Raw genomic sequence first — 26,764 nt, forward strand, 5'->3', positions numbered from 1 at the left:
TCCAAAGGTCTACTATTTGAATAATTTTGGCAGAGGTGCTCAAACACTTAGGGAATTGACACTAAAGCACACTTTTCTTTATAAGGCTTTCAAGTAGGAGCAGATAGGGTGGGATTCCAGATAAAGGGTTTTTTGTTTTTGTTTTTTTTAAAGCTAACTTTTGTCATTTGTATGTTTTCTTCAACCATTTATTTTTTTATCCAAAAATCTTGTTTAGTGAACAGTCTTAAAATATCTCTTTATTATTTGCTCTTAAATAAGTATAATAGTTCTTTAGATTTTGTGTTTGTGATAGAAAAAAGAATTTAAGATTTTGTGTCTCTGAATAGTGCTTAGATTTGCTTTTTAAAAAGACACTTCAGTATTATATTTAAATAGTTTGTTGAATTATAACTTTTAAATGTAAAGGGGCTCTTTTATTTTTGAGAAATAAAGAAGTTTTAGTGGTGTCTCCAATTCCTTTGACTCTGACCTTTGCAGACTTCTAAGAAATAAATAGAAGAACAAAACAAAAACAATAGGAAAAACCATACATACACACATGTGCACACATGTGCATGAACATGAACAATATTCAGAAACTAAGAGGAGCAAAGCAGAAATAAATCATACACAAGATAGGAGAAGAGATAAAGGAGTCAACATTGACTGACTCATGGCCTCTTTGTATAATTCTTTTCTAGGAGGTTGCTTCTAGTTCTCTTTCTTCTTTTTATGCTGCTTGGATGCCATATTGTTTTCCTTGTTTTTAAGCCAAGAGTACTGATCACTTTTCTCTATCAAACAAATAGGCATTTTTAAAAAAGTTCTTTCTTCAAAGATGTTATTTGAACTTGTAACCTTTATTTAAAGGCTTTTTTCATTTTTCTATTCCTTGTACTAAATAGTATACAAATTAGTTGTGTTGTCAGAATTCTGTGCATTCCCTCTGTGCTACCTGCATTTGTGTAATATGTACATTTTTATATGTGTAATCTTTTTTTTTTTTTTTGGTAGATTATGTTTAATGAAGAGCTTGGGAATCCTTTTATCATAATTCACAGTGTCTTACTGCTGAATGCTGAAGAACATTCAGTAACTACCTTACTTCTTCGAATAGAGAAAGAGGCATTGGATATGAAAGGAAGTGGATTCTATGTTTCTTTGGAGTGGGTCACTATCAGAAAAAACAAAGGTAAAATGTAACAACATTGTGAATCCATAGTGGTTGGCACCGTTTGGTAGATTTTGAAATGCAGAGCTGTTCCTGTGAATGCTGTTGACTTTTTCCTTGGGTGGTGTTGCTGTAATCTAATACCCGACACCTAGTGGAATGAATTCCTGTAGATAGTTTCCCTTTGGGTATGGATTATAGAAAAAATAATAATGTGCTTCCACAGTCAGTTATGCCTTTCTGTATAAAAGAAGACATTCTTACATAATTTTAGAAGAATTTTAAGTGTATATTTTCAGTATATACAAGACTACATACATATATTCTTGTGTGTATGTAATACATACATTGTTGAATGTAAATTATAAATTACAGTGTAATTGAAGTATCAGTTAAATATAAATACCTAGACAAACAAATACCTTTATTTCCTTGAATCATAACTGTGATTTCTTTTGAATCTAATTGAACTTTGCTGTTTGTTTCTACCTTCAGGAAAACTGCTGGCTTTTCTTACCTAGAGTGCTTCCACGTGTAGAAAAGTCTCAACCCTTGGTCTGTTCGAATCTGTCAGGCTTCTAACTTGGACATTAGAAGTTATTTTTTCATTTATTAATTAGGATTCCTTTAATGGTGTGTCCTTGTTCTTCGCCATTGCTTATTAGTTCTTACTTTAATTGAGAACTAATTGGATTTTTCTGTAGTTGAGAACTGAGGGAGCTTGTTTCCATGATGATTCTCCCCGCTTTTTCTCAGTTTTTATTAACTTACTCATTTAACTTATGAGCCTTAAATTATAGCTGACCCTTGAACAACACAGGTTTGAACTGTGCAGGTCCACGAATATTTTTTGGTAAATACAGGACAGTACTGTAAATGTATTTATGATATCCTGAATAACACTTTCTTTAGCTTATTTTAAGAATATAGTATATAATACATATACAAAATATGTGTTAATCGACTGTTTTTGTTATCAGTAAAGCTTCCAATCAATAGTAGGCTATCAGTAGTTAAGTTTTTTGGGGGAGTCAAAAGTTATACACAGAGTTTTGACTGCACAGGGCATTGGTGTCCCTAACCTTCATGTTGTTCAAGAGTTAACTGTTAAGTTTACAATCTGATAAAGGCTATTAGTGTTTGATTTCTAAGAGGGCTTTTTTATTTTAAAATGAATATGTGTATATGTACATATATGTACATGTATGTGTGTGTGTATATACATATATATGTAACAGAATAGTTTGTAAGTAAGCTGAGTAAATTTCCTAGATTGGTTCTGTGAACTGTTTAATATAATTTGTTGTTTTTCCCAGTGTTGTAGTTTCATCTCTGGAGAAACACAGTAACTTAAAACTTTAGGTATTGGAAAACTTTCTGTATAGGGCAAATGGTAACCATACAATTTATATCACAACTATTCAATTATGCCACTGTGGTCCAAAAGCAGCCATAGATAATACATAAATAAATGAGTATAGCTGTATTCCAATAATACTTTATTTATGGACATTTGAATTTTATGTAATTTTAACATGTATTTAAATATTATTTTGATTATTTTTAGTCATTTAAAGAGGTATAAAATTCATTCTTAGCCCACAAACCATATAAAAATATGCATAAACTCAGCTTTGTCCCCACTGGCCGTACTTTGCCGGTCTCTACTTTAGATAAGAGAAACTTTAATTTTTTTATTGAGGTACGTAACTTGACAACTTACAGAGAAATCATGATGCATATTTTTCCTCCTGTTCTCTGGTTCTGTGACAGCTGTGGCTCAGTTCACGATAACTTACCAGAATGTAGAGGCACTCTGCTCAAGCTTCACCACCTGCATTTCCTTCGCTTTGTGTCTTTGCCTCTACTGGACAGATATAATTAGACTCACTTTTCTTTTTATCTCCCAAGGTTGTAATTTAGGAATATTAATTCTCCCCATGGTTCACTTTTTTTCTCATTACTCTTCTTAATGTCTCATTCCTTTCACCCCTCCCAAGTATTATTAATATAATTGTTACTCTTTTCCTTTTTCTTTTTTAATGAACATAACAGTGCTTTTCTAAACTGTGTTGAGTGGAACATCTGATAATTGTTTTGTGGTCAAATAAACTTGAAAATGTGGGTGTATAATATCCCTATTACACATTAAACATGTTAAAAGTTCTAGAAATTTTGAGTAAAAAGGACAATTTAATTTTAATCAAGCATTCCCAACTTATTTAATCATGGGGTTCACTTGAGATTCACCTGTTATTTTCTCCTGCACACATATTGGGAAAAGCCACCCTATAAACTATGTAGTATCTAAGTCTGAGTCTTTGGAGTCAGGTAGGACTCTGCCTTGCATGTACTGTGCAGGAAGTATATTAGCTCATTCATAAATTTACAAGTCTATTCTTAAATATGTATGAAATGAATGTGAATGTAGGTGAAGATTTAGAGGGAAAAATGACAGATACTTTAGAACAGATTGTATCATTATGTAGAACATGTGACATTGAGTTGCGATCATTGTGAAGCTTACTTGTTAAAGTACAACCCACTTTAATAGAGTAACAGTGTAAGTAAAGGTATGGACTCAACTGTAATGTTTGAGTACTTTTTAAAGCAAAAAAAAAAAAAAAGCCCACCTATTTTCAAGAAAGAATTCAGTTTTTTTATATTTCATTCTTAAAATTTATGTCTTAAAATTATCTTTTTTAAATTTTATTTTATTATGTTATGTTAATCACCGTACATTACATCATTAGTTTTTGACGTAGTGTTCCATGATTCATTGTTTGTGTATAACACCCAGTGCTCCATGCAGAACATGCCCTCTTTAATACCCATCACCAGGCTAACCCATCCTCCCACCCCCTTCCCCACTAGAACCCTCAGTTTGTTTCCTCAGAGTCCATAGTCTCTCATGGTTCGTCTCCCCCTCCGATTTCCCCCCCTTCATTTTTTGCTTGATTACAGTTGGCATGTAGATCTGTCTCTGTATAAAAATCATTTCTACCATAAACATTTCATTTTATGGAAACCCCTTATCAATAGCTAGAATAGGCAGAAAAATAGTCCACCCCATACCTTTCCTTTATCCTTAGTGTGGCTCTTTTCAGAAGATGCCTATCATGTACGTGCTGGGAAAGTAGACAGGCTACAGTAAAGGAAAAGGTAGATCCATCAGAAGCTGATATTTCAGGTAAGTTAGTCACTTTCAAAGTCTAGAGCACTGCTGTCTGATGAAAATTTCTGCCAGGTGGACATGTTTGTATGTGTGCCATTTATGTGTGTCATTTATTTGTGTGCCAATAAAATAGCAGCTAGCCATGTGTGGCTGTTGAGCATTGGTGCCTGAAGAACTGAATTTTAAATTTTACTTAATTTTGATTAATTAGCCCCTATGGCCAGTAGTGTGCTACTTTCCACACTGGAAAGCACAACTAAGAGCAAATTTCATCAGACCTAGTATTTTAAAGTAGGAGTGTATTTACAGAAAATTAGGTTATAAATCTTTTTATCCCTATGAAAAGACTTAGTAGCATGCTTTTTATTATTTATTTATTTGAGAGAGAGAATGAGACAGAGCATGAGAGGGGGAAGGGTCAGAGGGGGAAGCAGACTCCCCGCCCAGCAGGGAGCCCGATGCAGGACTCCATCCCGGGACTCCAGGATCATGACCTGAGCCAAAGGCAGTTGCCTAAACAACTGAGCCACCCAGGCGCCCCAGTAGCATGCTTTTTAACGGTACACTTAAAATTCTCAATTTTAATTAAAACCAATATACAAATATTTTCAGGATATTTTTATAATATAGTGTTTTATTTGTAATTTTTTTGTTCTAAAATTGTTTTCTTACAGATAGTAACAAATATGAAATTATTAAATGTGATATTCTCCGTGGAAAGTCAGTGCCACATTATGCTGCTATTGAGCCTGATGGGAAGGGTCTGATGATTGTCTCCTACAAGTCCTTCACATTTGTTCATGTTGGTCAAGATCTTGAAGAAAATAAGAATGAGAACATGTCAGAGAAAATCAAAGGTAATTTTACTATTCACCTTCTTAGAGCTCATGTGTATTTATGCACACACACATTTATGGCTGGTTTGTCTTCTTGGTTAGGTTTTGGCTTCTACTAGGATCAGACAGGTTTTTAATTTTTATTTCCCTTTATATTCGTCAGAATAGTCTTTTGTAAAATGTACTACCTAAATAGTATGAACTGTTTTAATTAGTAATTACCAGAAATGTTTTAAAAAATCTGTACATTAGGGGCACCTGGGTGGCTCAGTCGGTTAAGCGGCTGCCTTCAGCTCAGGCCATGATCCCAGGGTCCTGGGATCGAGCCCTGCATTGGGCTCCTTGCTCAGCAGAGAGCCTGCTTCTCCCTCTCCCTCTGCCTGCCTGCTGCTCCCCCTGCTTATGCTCTGTCTCTCACTGTCTCTGTGTCAAATAAATAAAAATAAATAAAATTAAAAAAAAAAATCTGTACATTAGCTTACCTGATTAGATGTTTAATAAATACCTATTAAATGAATAAATGATGTCTCTGTTATTGGTGTTCGAGAAGCTAGCATATTAGTATTGAAGATACTAATCTTTTAAAATAAACTAAACTCTGTTGATTATAGGTGTATACTAATGTACTTTTGCTTAACTTTAGTACTAACCTGAAAACAAGTTCTTGAGGGCAAAATCACCAAGTTTTCCCAATGTTAAATGAATAAATGGATGAAGGTAATATTTTAGAACAAAGACAGTAATAAGGTCTTCCAAAAGAAATTTATATTTACTGGGGCACCTGGGTGGCTCAGTCAGTTGAGCGTCAACTCTTGGTTTTCGCTCAGGTCATGATCTCAGGGTGCTGGGATCGAGCCCTGCTTTGGTTCTGCACTCATCAGGGAGTCTGATTGAGGGTTCTCTCCCTTTCCCCTTCCCCCTGCTGGTGCATGTGTTCTCTCGCTCTTTCTCAAATAAATAAATTATATTTCTATACAAAGAATATGTACTCTTATATTCAAGAGAACATCACTCTATAATCAGTACTGTTCATATTTCTGATGTTTATAGCCAGAGAATAGTATATTTTACTTAACAGAGATTTTCACAGTATTTAACAATTATACATATTAATCTTTGTACTTTTTTGTTACCTGATTATATGAAATAAAAATTAGTTTCACTATTTTTATCTAGTTAGAGCTGTCTAAACAAAAATCCTTTGAAAAGCATTTGAAAATAATAATGTAATAAATGTTTTAAAAACATTTTTCCCGGGTTTATAGATATATGCACCTTTGAATATGAGAATTGTGCTTGATGGCCTTATATTTAGCCTCTCAACAAATTGGTTTCCTCATATGTAATGCGTTTTTTGTTAGATTATCTCTAAGATCCCTTTCCAAATAAATTCTGCCTTAATTAGAAAGTTAAAGTCTTCTAGAGCTTAGCCAAAACAGCTATTCATATCTCTAGACCACATGCCCTTTAGAACTCTTGGTGAGCAATTGCAAAGGAGTGAAAGAATGCCCTAATCTTTGGAACCATTCTGCCTAGTAGCTGAGACCCATGTGGTTCCAAGACAGATCATAGCCTGGGAGGGACACATCTTTTTAAATCACTAACTACCAGTCCAGGTGTTGTTTTTCTTGTTGACATCTCACTAATACTGAATTCCTCCTGAATACATCATTATGTCATTTCTTCCCTTTTAGTGTGAACCTCAGATCCCTGTATTTTTCTGTTTTCCTTCTAATAAACAGCTTTTACTTGTAAAGGAAAAATTAATTTTTAAAAAAGTTATGGATAATTTGTTAATTATAGCATGCTTTCTTATAAATAATCTTCTGAGAATATATACTGGTTTCATTTTCTATAAACCTCAAGAAGACTGATACTGTCTGTTGCCTATTTGGTGTTGTCATAATGACATAAGTAATAGCATTTTCTTTGAAAGACTTAAAATGTGGGGCGCCTGGCTGGCTCAGTCGGTTAAGCATCTGCCTTCAGCTCAGGTCATGATCTCAGGGTCCTGGGATCGAGCCCCATGTCGGGCTCCCTGCTCAGCAGGGAGCCTGCTTCTCCTTCTCCCTCTTCTTTTCCCCCCATTTGTACTCTCTGGCTTTCTCTATCTCTGTCAAATAAATAAATAAAATCTTAAAAAAAAAAGAAAAGAAAGACTTAAAACATGATTTCCAAAAACATAGAAAGGCATTCAGCAACCAACAATTGAAATTATTTAGTTGTTTGTATAACTTTTAGTGGAGAGAGGTTTAAAAAATTCTGGCTTTCCTTTTAGTCTACTTCTATGGCCTTTAATTTTTACTAAAAGCTCCTGTGATTTTGTAGACTCTTCCCCTTTCCATATCTGCCAGAAGTTATCCATTGAGTCATTGTTACATATAAATTGCCTTGTTGACTTTTGTGTTAGACAGAAAATTGAGTGAAACAAATTACTTGCCTTAAGGAGCTTATAGTTATCAATCTTTTAAGCTACAGTTGAAACTTTTTCAGTGAGTTTATATTAAAAGTACTTCTAAAAAGATCAGAGAGGCTCTGAGAGCCTGCTTAAAGGAAGGTGATACAAGCTAGAAATTAATCCAAAGTAACAATTTTATATTGAAAATTTATTCATTTTTGTATTTCTATAATATCATGCTTGTTAAATTTTATTTAACATCAAATAGAAGTGACCCTTGAAGAAGATACATCATACTTAGTGTTATATCTTCAAGCATATCTAGTACTCACAAAGTGTTTACACAAAACTGCACAAAAATAAAAAGAATAATAACCCCGAAACAAGAATAATAACCCACATTTAGTGAGGGTTTATGGTATATTTAATAACAGGATTGATATTAAATATTTTATATGTATTAACTCATTTAAATTTTAATAGTTCTGTGAAGTATGTAATATTTTGTTATCTTCTTTTACTGATTAGAAAAAAGAGGGTCAGAGATGAAGTTGCATACCAGAATTAATAAATGGTTGAGCCAAGATTCAGACCTATGACTAGTCAACTCTGGAGTACTAGTTCTAACCACTATATCATATTCCTTTCTAATGAGCACATGGACAGATTAATGTTTATGGATATCATTAAGCAAATGTTTATTCTTTTTGTATGTAAGCCCTATTTTCTTACTTCATGGTTTAGTATGATGGGTTTTAAGGTATTTCTTCAGTAGCTGGCTTTTTAGAAGACAAGCCAAGGAGATAAGGAGGTGAAGGGAGGATTCTTTCATTGGGAACTTAGACAAAATACACTGACAGCCTTTGAATTTCCTATGAAATTGCTTTCATGCAACAAAGTTGTGGGGTAGAAAAGCTAGTTCCTTTGTAAACAAATAAATCTTTTATTTTTGTGTGCATGTGTATCTCACCAAATAATAGTGGCCTCCTGTATCACAGAGTTACATCGTTAGGGCAAATCAAGGCAATGGTGAAAGTTTCAGACAGTGGTTTATGACATACTTGTCATTCTTTTGAACTAGAAATCTGCTGTGTGTGTGTATGTGTATAAAGAGAAGAGCAAGAAGGAGGAAAAGAGGGGAACTGGGAGGCAGGAAGAGAATGAATGGGGATAAAGGATTGCTGTCATTAGTATTTTATGAGTGTTTATGTCCTGGAGCATTAGGTAAGCCCAGAAGAGGAATGTTAGGTGCAATTGTTATAACTCTGAAAATTCCCCAAAGAGATCTGAATGTGTTTATTTATAATTACTATTTTTTGTAAGATCACTAGAAATTATGCTAAGATTCTTTTAGATAGATGTTCTTTTGTATGCTCTAGTCTCTAATTTTGTGTATTCTGTTTGCACTTTTTTATTACATAATGTATTTTTCTTTTCCCAACAGAACCTCTGTATTACTGGCAACAGACTGAAGATGATTTGACAGTAACAATACGGCTTCCAGAAGGCAGTTCTAAGGAGGACATTCAAGTACAGTTTTTGCCTGATCACATCAACATTGTGCTGAAGGGTCAGAGGTTTCTGGAAGGAAATCTCTATTCATCTATTGATCAAGAAAGCAGTACATGGATAATTAAAGAGAATAATTGGTATATATGGACAGTTGTATTTATATTTAATTTTTTTTTCTTTTTTCTTGTTTTTTAATCCTTTCCACAGTGGTTACACCACAGTTGAATACTACAATAGGTCTGTCTGTATTGCTGATTCTTTTTCTTAAGATAGATGAAAAATGGAGTTACTGTATCAAAAAGTATAATTATTGTTAAGATTAAAGATGCTACTATAGTCATTGTTTGCATTCTGTGGTAGAGCTTTTCATTACCAGCTCTGAATAAAATCATAACAATATAAACAGTAATAATTAATAGATAAAAATGTTTTTGTTTTTGTTTTTTAATGAGAGAGCCTACACAAAAGTTGGGGTAGGGTAGAGGGATAGGGAGAAGCCGACCACCCACTGAGCAGGGAACCCTATGCAGGGCTCAAATCCCAGGATCCCAGGATCATGACCTGAGCCAACGGCAGTCGCTTAACCAACTGAGCCACCCAGGCGCCCCCAAAAATGGTTATTTATTTTAATTAATACTTTAAAATTTTTTTAACTAATTTTCTCATTAATTTCAATTTGCCAACTAGGTAATAATTCCTGTTCTTTCTTTCTTTTTTTTTTTTTCCAAAGATTTTATTTATTTGACAGAGACACAGGGAGAGAAGGAATACAAGCAGGGGGAGTGGCAGAGGGAGAAGCAGGCCTCCTGTGGAGCAGGGAGCCTGATGCGGGGCTTGATCCCAGGACGCTGGGATCATGACCTGAGCTGAAGGCAGACGCTTAACGACTGAGCCACCCAGGCGCCCCTAATTCCTGTTCTTTAGATTTTAAGCTGTATGAAGCCTTCCTCCAGCCCAGGCCCTCCAGTCACCCTTCCCCTCCCCATAACCACTATTATTAGTTTCCTTCTACAGGCATTTTATGCATATCCAAGCAGATATATATTTTTTTTGAACAAAAAAGATTTCAGCATGACTATACATAGTTTTTTACAGCTTGCTTTTGTTGACTTTCAACAATAAATCTTGGATAACGTATACATAATGATTTATTTTATTCTCCTTTATGGCTATTTATGGTATTTTACTCTATCAACTAACTGCACAGTCATTTTTAAAAAACGGTCCTTTATTGTTGGATATTTTGACTGCAATCTTTTGCTACAGTGAATGACTTTCTGGATGATTCAGTAGCTTCACTGAGTGACACAGGTGCCAAACTCAATGAATTCTACATTTAAAATCTGAATTTTACCTATAAAAACCTCAGTAAAAGGAATATGTAAAACAAATAGGTAAAGGTTAAGTGTCTTATAAAACTATAACCTTTGCTTCTGCTTTTATTCCCCTTTGCAAATCTGTTGTCCCAGATGCTTTACTCACTCCCCAGTTATTTGGATTAATAAAATTACTCTTTCATTATGGATTGTCAGTAATTACTGCATTCTGTGATAAAAAGGGTCAAATTTGGTCAGAAGTGGGTTAAAATTAGATATTTTTATCTTAAATATAATTTTCAATTTGTAATAAAAGACCCATATGAGTCTTTGATATGAGTCTAAATCCTGAGAGTCTAAGAAATAGGTATCTACTTCAAAAAAAATTTAGGCTTTATGCTTTTAGATCCTGAATTCATTTTACTAAAGGGGAAATTTAGTGACTTGGTTATACTTTCTTTTTAATGCAGTAAGAAAAATAGATTCATAATTAATGATGTCATTTATAATTTATTGTGAATTATTGAACTATTCAGTGTTCAGTATTCAGTGAATTCAACAAAAAAGAATAATGATTTCTGTGAATCTGATCCCTTGTCTTTCTGTTTCGGGACATGGATTTTTTTTTTAACTGTTCTAGTAATTCTTGCTAACCAGTTTTAATCATGGTATATTTAAGAAATCAGTGTAGTTCTTCCAACATTTTTCATAATTACTCCTGCAAATGTTTATGAAAGTACTTTTATTGTAATTCTCAGAAAAGTATTACTCTTTTAGAGGGAGAGTGAAAAGTTGATCTGAGCTATTAAACTCAATCTCATGGACATGATAGTTTAAAAAAATCCCACCTTCAAGGTAGATGAAAAGATAAAAGTCGTTTAGAGTCCTGACCAACAGTCTTACTACTTCTTTCTTTAGGAATATCATACTTAACCAACACATCCAGTTACACCAATTGAATAGATACCTCATTTTGCTAACAGTTTATCCATTTACCTGGATAATAAACATGTAGAAAAGGACACTAAGATGAAAAGAACCCTGGAATCTAATGTTTCTGGTAATCACCCATCTGACTATGGTTAGGTCACCACGATCAAGCACATTGGCTTTTTGCCTCGTTCTTTGTGAACTTTGACATGCTAACACATTGAATTCCTAACAGAATCTCATAAAATTACTGTCCTAATTTTATTTAATATACAGTGTTATATTAGTTTCAGTTTTATAACATAATGATTCAACAATTCTATACTTAGTGCTTATCATGAGAAGTATACCCTTAATCCCTTTATACTTTTTAACATATTTTAAAAACTTAATTATCTAAAAGGTTCTTTAAGAAATATTTTGTATCTCCACATTCTGTTTAAACATATTTTATGAGAGAGATTTGAGGGTAGCATTTATAAGTTGGCAAACCAACTATAACATATTGTTAATATAAATCATGAAGCAGTAACCCAGCAAAGCTCTAGAATGGCTGGACCTCACACTGATAGCTTCAGCATTTAATACATGAGCATAAACCGGTATTGTTTTCCCATTAAATTTGAGGTACTTGATTACAATTTTATGTTACAAAGGATAATTACAGTGACTGTTGGTGGTATTGGTTTAAAACATGATTTTCTGTACCTGGTTAAATTATTCATCTCTCTCATTTTTTAATAGTTAATGTTCCCTCTCACTTTGGAAGGATTTGTTAACTAGTCTAGGTTATTATGTTATATGGCTTTTTTTTGCTTGGATGGTAGGATCTGATACTAGCTTTAAAATGTAGAAATGCAGGGGCGCCTGGGTGGCTCAGATGGTTAAGCGTCTGCCTTTGGCTCGGGTCATGATCCCAGGGTCCTGGGATCGAGCCCCGCATCGGACTCCCTGCTCAGTGGGGGGCCTGCTTCTTCCCCTTCCTCTGCTTCTCCCCCTGCTCTCTCTCTCTCTATCTCTGTGTCTCGAATGAATAATAATAAAAAAAAAAACTTAAAAAAAATGTAGAAATGCAGTTGTACTAAAAGGATTGCATTGACTAGGTGTGCAAATTTAATGATGGTTCAAAAATTCTTTATAAATGAGATTGTATGAACTCTAGGTAGCAACTGACGAAAAACAGTACTTACACATTCTGGTCACAGTAAACTTTCTTTAGTAGTTATTTACATATATTTGTTCAAAGAGGCAGAATAGTAAAGTAGTGAGGAACATGGACTTAGAGCCAGACTGCTTTCCTAGCTTGTGACTTTGGCAAGTTACTTAACCTCTCAGTGCTTTTTTTTTTTTCTTACTTGTAAAATGAAGACAAAATATTACTTACTTTATTTGGTTGTCATGAGCAATCAATGAGTTAAAAACACATAAAATGCTTGACAGCACCTGGCATATGGGAAGATTAAGTATGAGTTGCTGTCATGATTCATCATCATCATCATTTTCAAGATGACCTTTCTCTTAGAGAATATATTGTAGTAATTTTTAATGCTAATGATAGGAACTCATTACATAGAAAAGATATTTTGTATAGTCTCTTAAAAGAAGTAGTTTAAGAAAAATTTAAAATGCTGTAATTAATTCATGAGGTGGTGATAATAACAACCTTGAAAAAGAATAACTGATAGGTTTGCATGTTCTATTTGATAATTATGATAATTGTTATTATTGTGTCCTTGCAGTTTTTCCTTGCAGTTGTGTTCCAGGGCACAGGTTAGTGGCACACGTGTACCAGAGATGGCACATGGAAAAGGTTGCTTTCCTGTGGAACAGCTACCACCACCCCCACTTTTCTCTGTGTTACAGTACCAACTACTCCTAAAGCAGCTTACGCGAATTTCCCTTCCTATTCAAGAGGCACGTGGGCAACTCCTGTGTCCACAGTCTGCCCCGACTCAGCTCTCTTTCCCCTTCCTGCTGCATCAAACCTTAATCGCAGGATTACGTCGATAGGCCCTTTTTAGTGTATTTGGAATTTGTGCTTAATGGCTTAAATGTACAGAATTAGATTTTCAGTTGATAGAGGCCACATAACTTTTTTCCTCCTAAGGAGTTACCAAGTTAATTATTTTCTAATTTCTGCTTTATTTTCAATTCTTTAAAATACATATTTTAAAAATTAACATTTGTATTGATCTAATTGCCTGATGTTTACATTAATAATTGTATAATTGGCTACTAGCTTGGGGAAATGAAGCTACTTTTTGGCTCCATGCACAAAGAGGTACCTTTAGTTATAGTCCCTGTCCAGTTAACTTTATGTGCCCACCCCAGTCACCACCCTCACCACCACCACCATTACCTGGTAAAAGATCTCATAGATCCACGCTGCTTGCATTTGTCACTTAAGTTCAGTAACACACTGCATACCTGGACTACAACAGTACTTTCTAGGTGGTCTTACTCTTGCCAGTCACTCTTCTCATCAGGCCATTTGACATACTATTTCCAGCGGTATTTTTTTGTTTATTAAGTATAAATTATTTACCCTTGGATTACAGATTTTCCATCTCTATTCCAATATGCAGTACTAAAATTAACACAAGTTTTGGTAAAACATCTCTGGCTGGACACCAAGGCGGGGATAAATTCAATGGAAGATTCTTCTGTTTGGTGTTGATTATGTAATTTATGTGGTTGCTTAATGTAACATTACTTTTCTTGTTTAACTTCTAGCTTGGAGATTTTCTTGATTAAAAAGAATGAAGGACTAACATGGCCAGAGCTAGTGGTCGGTGATAAGCAAGGAGAGTTTATAAGAGACTCAGCCCAGGGTGCTGCAATAGCTGAACGTTTAATGCATTTGACCTCTGAAGAACTGGTAAGCAATTGTAGTAGTAGGGTCATTTTCCAAATGTGAGGATTATGCCATGTTTTTCAAACATTATTTTACATTTGCTAGTGTTAGAGACACAGATTAGGTACTACAGACTGGTGTTTGAATATAGCTTAAAATTCTAATATTCATTCCTTACACCACATGAATACATATATGTGTGTGGGATTGTTGTATAAGATGGGTGTTCATGTATGTATGTATGTATCTATGTATGTACATATATATGTATACATACATCTATATACACACATATTCACACATATACGCACATAAATATATATATTCTCCTTTAGAAGAATCAATAGACCAATACTGGTAGGGATAAAAAAATTAAGATTTTACTGTCTACCTATGCTAATAATCTACTTGTCATCATTGAAATTTTCTAGATTATCTTAGAATATCACTAGGGGTATAAATATATACTATAATTAATTTTGATTGACAAAGTAATTCATTGTAGTGATTACAATAGTACAGTACTCATTCAACTATGAGATTGTGTTGAAATGTTCTAATCTGATAACTTTCAAGATAATGTTTAAAATTTGAATAAAGCATACCGGAATTTTATTTATATGTTTATTCACCAAAAATTATATCAGCACATGTAAAATGTCTGACTTATTGCCGCCTGGAGTTAGAACAATGAGGAAAAAACTGTATAAAGATGTAGTTATACTATAGGGTTAATTGCATCTTAAAGTAGGAAGGAAATTAGAATATTGAAAATAAGTGTCTCCGTCAAAAGAAAGCATGGCCAAAATGGAGAAACCAAATTTCATGTCTGCCAGCAATAATTAAAAATTTCAGGAATCACTAGAATTCATATGTAAGACCATTACTTTGATTTCATAGTCCTAGTGTTACCACAAGACATGTAGACTGCATTGCCCTATTAATGTTCCTTCATTCAGCGACTATTTATTGTGGTGTGCTCTGGGGTAGAATAGTAGTTATAGTAGTGGAGGTTTGTTTTGATACTGTATTTTATTGCTGTTAACTGCCTTTTAAACTTGATTATTTCAAATGAATATTGGTCTGTATGAGTAAGTTATTTATGGCTGAACACCAATGTGTTTGTAACATTTTGGAAAAAAAAACGTAGAATCTTGTTATCTGCAACTGAAGGCTGTCTTATGTGTTTCAAATCTTTATACTTTTTCTTGCTTTTCTGTATTGGTTAGAACCTTTAATCCCCTGTAAAAGAGAAATGGTGAATAGTGAAAGCAGACATTCTTGCCTCATTTGTAGTCTTGGAGAAATAGTTGAATATTTTGTTGTTAAGTATTATGGATTATTTTTGTCATGTTCTGGAAATTTTCTTCTATTTCTGTTAAACTGAGTGTTTTGAATCATGAAAGGCTATAGAATTCTGTCAAATACATTTTCTTCATTTGTGGGATAAAACCCACTTGGTAATGATGTATTATCCTATTTGCATATTACTGGTTTGGGTTTGCTAAATGTTACTGAGGAGTTTTGCATCTATATTTAGGAGGAATGTTGTTCTGTAGTTTTTGTTTTGTCTTTTTACTGTCGCTATCCAGTTTTGATATGTGGGTAATGCTGATGTCATAAAATGAGTAGGGAAGTGTTTCCTGCTTGTTCTATTTCTGGAAGAGGTTGTGTAGAATTGGCATTATTTCTTTAAATATAGAATTTACCAGTGAGACCATCTAGATTGGAGTTTTGTGTTTTGGAAGTTTTTAGCCATGAATTTAATTTCTTTATTATATAAGGATTATTTGGGGCATCTGTTTCCATTGTTTTTTGTTGTTGTTTCAGTTTCCAATTTCATTTCTGTTTTTACATTATTTTCTCCTTTTTGCTTACTTTGGATTTATTTTGCTCTATTTTTCAAAGTGAAAGTTCAGATGATTTTTTTAACCTACTTTTCTCTTGAAAAGCTATATACTTCATTCTAAACAATACTTGACCTGCATCCTGCAAAATTTCATCCTATCTTCTTAACCCCATTAAGGATTGATTTGATTTGGTGCTGTATTTCCATGTTTTTTTACATGGCTGATATTTATTCCTTGTTTGTTCTTACTCCTAAGGCAGAACTTTTCATGAATCTCAAGTGAAAGTCTAGGATGTTTACCAGGGCTTCTCCTGTGTAGGCCCTGTCCTCTAATTTTTGTCTCCCAAACACTTTAATAGTATCAGCACTCAGCTTTTGAGCCCCTTGCATGCTGCTTCTTTCCACTTGTCTTTTTCAGCTCAGCTTGAAAATCAGTAAATGGCTATAGTGAAGCAGCAGAGTCTTGGGTTCTCTTCTCTGTTTATTCCCCTTTCTCTATAGTCTTGTCCTATTAAAATCTGGCTGCCTTGATAGTTCTGACCTTATAATTTTGCCCTCTTCAACATACAGGTAATGGAAAAGGGAAAGGAGGGAGAAGTGCAGAGGGTATTCTGTATGCTGCTGGGCATATATATGTTGTTGAATCACTGAAAAAATGGCCCCAGCTAATTGTTGATATTGCCTTCCCAGCCAAGTATAGCAACCAGAATTGTTTGCACTGATATATAGGCTGGAGCAGACAACCACAACTAGGTGGCTCCATATCCCAGGTGGGACATGGACAGGTTTGATAATATAGATCTATAACTCCCAACCATTTAGTTTCAGAGGCTTTCTCAAGCCATTTCATTAAGTTCTCAATAACATGACAGCATTTTGGCAAACTGAGTGTGTGGACATTTGGTCAGTTGTAGAATTACATTTCTGTTTGTGTGTGTGTGAGTGTGTGTGTGTGTGTGTGTATAATATTTATCACTTGAACATTGTGATTCTTTTACTCTATGAGGGATATAAGACCAGACAGTGATTCTTGCATTTAAGCAATGGAACATATTAAAATTAATGATTCCATTTATCTTCTCTTTTGGCTTATTATTAGCTATACCTCTGTGTTTTTGTTTGGGTGGATATTTGTGTGTGTTAATGTGTGTGTGTGCATGCATGTGTGCTTAGTGGTTGTTCTGGAGTTTACACAGCATCTTTAACTCATCACCATCTATCGTCAAAATATAATTCACTCATAACTTAAGAACTTCACAATATATTTCCATTTCTTCATCCTTTATATTATCATATCAATAATATATTATTGTTTTAACTTTAATCAGTTCTCTTTTAAAGAGATTAGAGGGGAAATCTTACATTGACCCACATACCTGTCATTTCCTCTGTTCTACATTTCTTTATGTTGATTCACATTTCCATCTGTTGTCATTTTTCTCCTGGCTGAAGAACTTCCTTTAGCATTTTTTATAGTGTAGGTTTGCTGGGTAAATTCTCTCAGTTTCTGTTTGCTGCAAAAATACTTAGGTTGTCTTCCTTTTTTAGTATCTTTGTTAAGTACATTAGTCAATGTTGATGGGGGTTTTTTCCCCCTTCACTTTGGTTGTACTCCATTGTCTTCTGGCTTGCATAGTTTCGGATGAGAAGTTAGCTGTCATTTGTATCTTTGTTCCTCTGTTCATAATGTGTTTATTTTTTCCCTTCTGACTACTTTCTTTATTACTGCTTTTCAACAAGTTCATTATAATGTGATTTGCAGTGAGTTTTTTTTAATGTTTCTTGGACCTTTTTGAATCTATAGGATTATAGTTTTCATCATTTGTTTACCATTTCTTCTCTCTTTTTTTTTTCATTCTTTCTGCCCTCTTCTAGTTACTCGTGTGTTAGACCATTTGATATTATTCCACAGGTCACTGCAGTTCTGTGTTGTTTTTTTTTTCCCCTCTCTTTCATTTTAGATAGACTGTTGCTTTGTTTTAAGCTCACAGGTCTGCCATGTCTGATTAGTTGCCAGTCCTATCTTTTTTACTTTCCATTTCAGATACTATATTTTCATGTTTAGAAGTTCAATTTGGTTATTTTTTTATGTCTTCCATACCTCTGTCAACATACATATCTTTTTTTTACGTCTTTGAGTATATAGAACATGTTTGTAATACCTGTTTTAATATCTTTTTCTGGTGATTTCATAATTCTGTTATTTCTGTTTTTGTTGATTAGGATTTATTGGTCATGGGTCTGAAATTCAGTTTTTCATTACTGCTACAATTTTGATCTTTTTAAGAATGAAGAAATCCATTCTCCTATTGTTGAAAGTTTATTTATTTTATTTTCTGGTCTAAGAATCCAAATCCAGATAAAGAAAAACCTCCTTGTAATGCTCAAGAGTTAGAAGAATGTGACATTTTCTTTGAAGAGAGCTCCAGTTTATGCAGATTTGATGGCAGTACATTAAAAACTACTCATGTGGTAAGTTCTTGATCATTGTATTTCTAAAAATTTATGAATACAAGTTACCATGAGATGATAATTAATTGACCAAATGTATAATTTGCAAAGCTGGCTTGATTGGCAGTTACTGGTTATGATTTAAAACTCATCACTCCGTGAAGTGGCAGTTTTATACCACCATCCCTAATAAAACAATGTTTTGTTGTTTTGGTACTATTGCATATTTGAAATCTTGTGATTGGGTTTTTTCTGTTCAGGTTTTTACATATAGTTACAACTAATCTATAATAACCTCATATTTTTTTTATTTGAAATTATGACATAAGTATTTCTTCATGTTCTCATTTCAATCTGGCTTAATGGCTGGGTGACACTATATATAATGTTATTATTGGAGTTCATGTGTGTATGTAGTGATTGTCCGACAGATTATAGTATACATCTTTAATACATTTTTTTCAGTTGCATTATTCATGATGATGCTATTTTTTTAAAATCCCTTCTTTACATGAAGCCTTTTTCTGTATTCAGGTATTTTATCTTAAACAGTTACAGAAGTCAAATTAATAAGTCATAGACTAAGGCTCTGACAAATTGATTTCCACTCAATATTCTCATTAATAATATTAGCAGTTATTACCTATTTCATTGCATCTTTACCTCCCCCTTCAGTTTTTGTTTGATCTTTACTATTTGGTGTGCAAGATACAGGATTTTTAGTCTGGTTTTTTTACTGTTGACTGTTTCATAACATTACTTTTGACTCTTGTGAAAAATTTTTTCACTTACTTGTTTTGGTGTTTCTGACTGACTTGTGTGACCTTCTTTATAAAATGTGTTCTTAAAGAGCATGTATGATAGACTTCCATTATAAGTAGGTTCTTCTTCAGAAAGTTAAGAAATATACATACGATCCCTCATTGTACTGTAGTTTTTAGAGATGATATTTGATAAAACATTTTCAGCATTTTGCACGTACTCTAAAACTGTTTAATCACAGTTTAGTGTTAATTGCTGGTTTAACGCCAATGATTTGCTATTTGTGTATATTGCAAAATGATCACCACAATAAGTCTAGTTAAACATTTGTCACTGTACATAGTTAGAAATTTTTCTCTTATAATGAGAACTTTTAAGATCTGCTCTGTTAATAATTTCAAATATGAAGTACAGTATTATTAACTATAGTCACTGTGCTATACCTCACAATACGCAGTACTTATTTATAACTGGAAGTTTATACCCATTGACACCCTTAATCCATCCCCCAGCCACTATCAGGTGTGAGGTGTGAGGGCATATCTCATGGTGATTTTGATTTACATTTCTTGATGATTAATGTTGTTGAGCACCTTTTTATGTACAAGTTGGCCACCTGTAGCTCTTCTTTGGAAAAAATGTCTATTTAGTTCTTTCAATCATATTTTAATTGCATTATTTTTGCTATGTAATTATAGAAGTTCTTTATAAATTTTGGATGTTAACCCCTTATCAGATATGATTTACAAATTCTTTTTCCTATTCAGGAGGTTGCCTTTTCATTTTGTTGATCATTTCCTTTGCTGTTCAGAAGCTTTTTGGTTCGAAATAGTCCCACTTGTTATTTTTGCTTTTGTTGCCTTTGCTCCAAAAAATCATTGCCAAGACCAATGTCAAGCTTACTGCTTCTGTTTTCTTTTAGGAGTTTTATGATTTCAGGTCTTATGTTAACCTTTTTAATCCATTTGAGTTAGTTTTTGTATATGATGTGAAGATAGTGGTCCAGTTTTGTTCTTTTGCATGTGGCTATCCAGTTTCCCAACACTGTTTGTTGAAGAGACTCTCCTTTCTCCATTGTGCATTCTTGGCTCCTTTATCATAAATTGACCATATATGGGTGGTTTTACTTCTGGACTCTTCCATTGGACTCTGTCTATTTTTATGCCAATACTGTACTGTTTTAATGACTACAGCTTTGTAATATAGTTTGAAATCAGGAAGCATTTTTTACGATTACTTTGGTTATTTGGGATCTTTTGTGGTTCCATATGAATTTTAGGATTTTGTCCTATTTCTGGGAAAAATGCCATTGGGAATTTTGATAGGAATTTTATTGAATCTGTAGATTGCTTAATATAGACATTTTAACAATTTTTCCAATCCGTGAGCATGGAATAGCTTTCCATTTATTTTTGTTTTCTTCAGTTTCTTTCATTGGTGTCTTATAGTTTTTTTTTTTAAAGATTTTTTTTTTTTTAATTTATTTGAGAGAGAGAGAATGAGAGAGAGCAAGCACATGAGAGGGGGTAGGGTCAGAGGGAGAAGCAGGCTCCCCGCCGAGCAGGGAGCCCGATGCGGGACTCGATCCAGGGACTCCAGGATCATGACCTGAGCCGAAGGCAGTCGCCCAACCAACTGAGCCACCCAGGTGCCCCGGTGTCTTATAGTTTTCAGTGTACAGGTTGTTGACCTCCTTGGTTAAATTTATTCATAATTTACTCTTTTCAATGCAATAAAAATAATATCATTTCAATACATGCAGAAAAAGCATCTGACAAAATTCAACATTTATAAAAACTCTCAAAAAATGGGTATAGAGGGATATAATCTCATGCTGAGTGGGGAATCTGCTTGGGATTCTCTCCCTCTTCCGTGTACTCTCTCAAAAAAAAAAAATTCATTTTTAACTTTTGACAGTTTAAATGTGATATGTGATATGTCTTGGTGTGGGTCTCTGAGTTCATCTTACTTGAAACTTTCTGGGCTTCCTGAATCTCAGTGTCTTTCCTGCCCTAGGTTAGTGAAATTTTCAGCCCCTTTCTCTTCATTCTGGGACCCCTATAATGCAAGTGTTCTGCTTAATGTTGTTGCATAAGGTCCTTAAGCTATCTTTGCTGTTGTTTTTTTTTTTTTTTTTTTTTGCTGCTCTGATTTGATAAGTTCTGCTGCCTTGTATTTGAGTTCACTGATCCTTTTTTCTGCTTCATCTAGTCTGCTGTTGAACCCTTCTAGTATATTTTTCAGTGATTGTATTCTTCAGCTCTGTGACTTCTATTTGATACTTTCTTATATTTTCTATCTCTTTTTTGAAGTTTTCACTTTGTTTATCCATTCTTCCATGCTTGGTGAGTATCTTTATGACTGTTATTTTGAATTCTTCATTGGGTAAACAAACCACTTACCTCCATTTCATTAAGATATCTTTCTGAGGTCTTGTCTTGTCCTTTCTTTGGAACATATTCCTGTTTCTTAATTTTCCTGACTTTCTGTGTTGGTTTCTATGCATTAGATAAAACCATGAACTCTCCCAGTCTTGCAGGAATGGTCTCTTGTAGGAGATGAACCTTATTGTTCAGCTCTACCCTAGCTCTTGGTTGTCTCTCAAACTTTTTTGATTGCCCAAGCAGCCTATTTTTACTCTAAGTAGCTCCCAGTATTTGAGGGTGTACCAACACCTGTTAGTGTCCCTAAGTGGATGATCCCAGTTAGCAGCTACATTCAGGCTGATTGGAATCCTGTCCCTCAGGCAATGGCTTTTAAAGTATGCAAAATATATAGTCATGTGGGACCATAAACAGAAGTCCCACTGTTCACCAGAACCAGGTAGACTAGAGGTGTCCCCGGATGGCAGCCACAAAAGTCAGGATGCCAGAGAAGTGTACAAGCTCCTTTCCAGGAGTTACTGGCATTCTGGAACAAGGCAGAGGGATAGCACAATAATAGTACCTGATGGTCTCCATCCCCAGAAAGAATCTCAGAAGTCTCTATATGTGTGTCAAACCAAAAGAAGCCTGTCCCTTGGGCTGAAGTTCCAGGCCAAGTAAATAGGCCTTTTTCACAGAAATCTTGGGATATGTTTCATTATGCTAGTGCTGTGCCCTGGTGGTGGTAGCTGGCCAAGAACTGCATCTCTAGTTGTTATTGTCCCATGGGACCCAGGAATAAAAACCCCACTGGCCCCCAGAGATAGGCAATTAGGGGGCATCCGCTGGGTAGCAGCCATAAAAACTGAGACCACCAGATTAAAACCTGGGGTTCTTGATGTGTATACAACAAGCTTCCCTCTGGAGATGCTGTGGCCTGCAGCATAGCAGAGGGGGAGTGCAAAGGTAGTGCCAACCATCTGAGGTCTTTGGAGTGGGTCTCTCCTTCAGGCTGCAGCTATGAAGATAAGCTAATAGTCCCCTTTTATGGAAAGAAAGACTGGGTACTTCAGATTTTTGCCTCTGTGCTTTGCCCTAGGGGTGGTAGCTGGTTAAGAATGCTTTCTCTGTCTTATATTAGCTTGTGGGACCTGCAAGCCTAAACCCCTCTGGCTACCAGAGCCAGGTGATCTAGAGGCCTCTCTTGGGTGGCAGGCACAAAAATTGGGGCACCGTTTGAGGTTACAGACTCCTTTCTGAGAGGTACCAGTGCTCTGGAGTGAGGCAGAGGGAGAATGCAAAGTTGACACCTGCTGTCTCTGTCTCTTAGGAGAGTGGTAAATTAGATGCTTTAATAAGATAAGCAGATGAACATCTTTCACGGAAAGTCTGGGTACTTTGCAGTCAGCTGCCTCTACGACTGTTAAGGCTGTGCCCCATGGCTCTTTAATAATACTTTCTCAGTTCAAGCTCCCTTGGCTTTCAGACATAGATGTTTTGGAGACTCATCTCTCAAGTGCAGGTCATAAAAGGTGGGGTGCCTGATAATGGTGTTAAGCCCATCATTCCTCAGGGAGTAGCTCAGTGTTTCAAGTTCCTCTTGATTATAGGTGACTGTGCCAGAGTTTATGTGTGGTTCATGGTGAGATTATATCTCAGCCCCTCTACCTGCTTGGATATTTTTTTTTTTCCCCCATATGTAGCTGTAGGTTCAGTGTGACCATGTGAGGAGGTCAGTTCAGGATCTTTCTGTGCTCCCATCTTGAACTTAATCTCCTAAATATCTTATCTTTGTTTCAGTTGCATTAAATTTGAGTTTCTTTTTTTATAATTATGAGCACTTTGATTTTTCTATTATTAGACATTTTATATAAATAAGCAAAGATTCTGTGAAGTAAAAATGCATAAACATTGCTGTTTGGGTATACGTAGAATTGGTATAAATGGAACAGCTCCAATAAATAAGTAGTAAGTACATCTTCTTTCCAGAGGCAGAATTGGCTTGTCAGTGTACTGTATGAAAGTCAAGGTCTACCTAGTCAAATGTGTAGTTGCTTGGTATACCCAAGAGGGTACCAGTTGGCTTGTCATTGGAGGAAGAGAACAAAGGAAGCTATAGTATTTCAGATGTTCACTGCTACATCCACTTTAGGAATGAAATAGTACTTCATCGACAGTCTGTACTTCTTCAGTGTTCTCTTTAAGTTCTTTCTTCTTGATTTCATTTGTCATGACTTTGGACAATTTGAAATTAACCTGTACATGGAAAGGTCAGTATATGTCCTTAAAGTTTTAGGAAACAATACTATAACAAAAAGGTTAGAATTCTATATTATAAATGACAGATTTTTCAAAATATAAAATTCCCTGAAAGAAATGGAAATCAGGGTTAGAATTTGACATTTGGAAAATAAAATGTTAAATGAATATATGCAGCAGCACAATAAAAGAAATATTAAATAGTAGATCTGGGAAAGAAAGGTAATAAGATGTGGTCAAGGGATGTAAAGCACAAAGCAGAATTCAAATACAAATAAAGAGGAATTATTTTTGCTTCTGTCTAGAGCTGCACTTTACAAAATAGTAGCCACTGGCCACATAGTAGTTAATGACTATTTGAAATGTAGCTTTCACGTAAGTGTGAAATAACCAGATTTTGAAGTCTTAGAATAAAAAAGAATATAAAATACATTAATAACTTTTATTTGAATTTTTATGTTGAGATGATAATAGTTTAGATATGTTTGGTTAAATATATTACTTTTTTCCTGTTTTTATTACCTTTTAATGTGACTACTAGAAAATTCAAAATTATGTATGTGGTTTGCAGTTTCTGTTGAATAACACCAATCTGTAGTGATTAAATTAAATATAGACTTGAGCAATCAAAAGGTGATAGGATATTTTTAAAAATTAAATTACAATGAGTTTAAGATCAGAATTTTTTTTTTTAAGATTTTATGTATTCATTTGATAAGGAGAGAGAGCACAAGCAGAGGAAGCAGCAGGGAGAGGGAGAGGCAACCTCCCCACTGAGGAGGGAGCCCAACGTGGGGTTCGCTCCCAGGACCCTGAGATCATGACCTGATCTGAAGGCAGACACTTAACTGACTGAGCCACCAAGGTGCCCCAAGAGCAAATGATATTCATCATATACTGCTTAAAACATGAGACTGAAATACCTGGAAAAAGTATTTGCAACTTATAAATAAAGCCATCAAGACAAGAAGCAGAGGAGTTACAAAGAAGAAATAATTCTTTTAGGTTAATGTCATTATGAAAGCTAGTAGAAAAGGCATGTATCCAACATACTAATTCTTTTAAGAAGATATTAAGGATAAGATCAGAAGTTACAGAGAAAGGAAATATGTTTAGAAAGGATCTAAACCAGTGGTCCTCAAGCTTTTTGGTCTAAGGACCCTTTACATTCTTATATTCCTTGGAGTATCAGATTTTTTTATTTGCATTATATCAAATTTGACCAAGTATTAGAAATTGAGCTTATATTGGGGCGTCTGGGTGACTCAGTTGGGTAAGCGTCCAACTCAATTTTGGCTCAGGTCATGATCTCAGGGTCATGGGATCAAGCCCCACATCAGGCTCTGGGCTCAGCAGGGAGTCTGCTTGAGAGTCTCCCTCTCCATGCACCCCCATGTACACGCACCCTAAAATAAATAAACCTTTTTTAAAAAATAAATTAAGCTATATAATAATTTCCCTAATATGGCCTCCATAAGAAAGTACCACAGACTAGGTGACTTAAACAATAGGAATTTGTTTTCTCACAGTTCTAGAGGCTAGAAATCAAAGATCTAGGTGTTAGCATGGTTAGATTCTTCTGAAGCCTCTCCCCTTGGCATGTAGATAGATGGCTGTCTTCTCTTTTTAGTAATCACATGGTCTTTCTTCTACTTGTGTTTGTTTCCTAATCTTTTATAAGGACACCAGTTGTATTGGATTAGGACCCACCCTAATGACCTCAATTTAACTTAACCACCCTTTTAAAGGTTCTCTGTCCAAATAAGGTCACATTCTAAGGTACTGTGAGGTTAAGACTTAAACATGTGACTTTGGGAGGGCTACAGCTTAGCCCATAACAGTATCCTTCCCTTAGATTCTAGCAGTTATTAACATTTTGCCACATTTCTTTTTTTCTTACTCCTATTTGCTAAAACATTTAGGAATGAGTTGCACAAACATGTCCCTTTACAACCCCCAGTACCTCACATACACACTAAAAATGAAGGCATTTTCTTAGATAACCACAATACAAGTCAGGAAGTTTAACATTGATACAGTACTTTTATCTAATATAGTTCATATCAAATTTTACCAGTTGCTCAAATAATGTACTAACTGGCAATTTTTTTTTCCTGATTTGGAAACATTGCAATTAGTTATGATGTCTCTTTAGTCTCCTTTAATTTGGAACAACCAGTTACCCAGCTTTTATGACATTGACTTTATTTTGTACCTTTTATGAACTGTATCCAGTATTTCCTCAAGATCAGATTCAGTTGATACATTTTTGCCAGGAATACTTCTTTTTTAGTGTATCACATGAAGAAGAGCTTCGTGGCAGTTTTCCTTACCATTGTGGTGTGAAATTTAATTAGGTGGTATTCACCAGGTTTCTCTGCTCCTAAGTTATAATCTTCCCCTTTGAATTAATAAGTACTTCGTGTGAAAGTCAAAGTAATCTCTATAAAGGGTTTAGTAGGTTTTGTCATTTCCCTCTGCTTCCCTCCCTCTAGTGGCTTCCTATCTGTCACATTTAGAATAATGTCTAGGATTTTTACCATGATCTATGAGCCCTCTTCTGTAACTCACTGTATGAATTTAAATAGAGACTCAGCATGCACATGTGAAGCAAAAATTTCACAAAACAGTACTATCCTTACTGTTTTAGCTCATTAAAAATAGTATGGAATGAAGAATGTCTTATACAATAAGTTCTCTTTTTTGATCTACTTAGTTAATTTTACCAAAAATGTTGAGACCCATAGTTAAAAAACACTGCCCTCCAGTGCTGATTGTCTCATACTCTACCATTTTTTCCTAGCTCACTTTTCTTTAGCCATGGTGGCCTTCATACCATTTCCCATACTAAAAACATGCTTCTGTTAATACTTTTTATACCTGAAGTGTTCTGCCTTGTTTCATTT

The 26,764-nt window shown here is 34.7% G+C and overlaps 1 protein-coding gene across 3 annotated transcripts in view; it reads left to right on the plus strand.

Annotated features, from left to right (window-relative positions):
• Window positions 1–26,764, plus strand: part of NUDCD1 (NudC domain containing 1) — an 86,004-nt gene that overhangs the window by 25,006 nt on the left and 34,234 nt on the right. For all 3 annotated transcript variants that reach the window (XR_010410545.1, XM_064587991.1, XM_045896039.3), the window contains exons 4-8: window positions 997–1,174; window positions 5,003–5,185; window positions 9,007–9,211; window positions 14,054–14,198; window positions 18,370–18,495. Coding sequence is in view for 2 of the 3 variants with exons in the window: in XM_064587991.1 (XP_064444061.1) it covers window positions 997–1,174; window positions 5,003–5,185; window positions 9,007–9,211; window positions 14,054–14,198; window positions 18,370–18,495 (837 nt within the window). In the remaining variant the exon portion in view is untranslated. The remainder of the gene's footprint in view (window positions 1–996; window positions 1,175–5,002; window positions 5,186–9,006; window positions 9,212–14,053; window positions 14,199–18,369; window positions 18,496–26,764) is intronic.

Source organism: Mirounga angustirostris, unplaced genomic scaffold (assembly GCF_029215605.1).
Source record: "Mirounga angustirostris isolate CCGP_5_RB_7025 unplaced genomic scaffold, mMirAng1.0.hap1 SCAF_4, whole genome shotgun sequence".
Lineage (NCBI taxonomy): Eukaryota > Metazoa > Chordata > Mammalia > Carnivora > Phocidae > Mirounga > Mirounga angustirostris.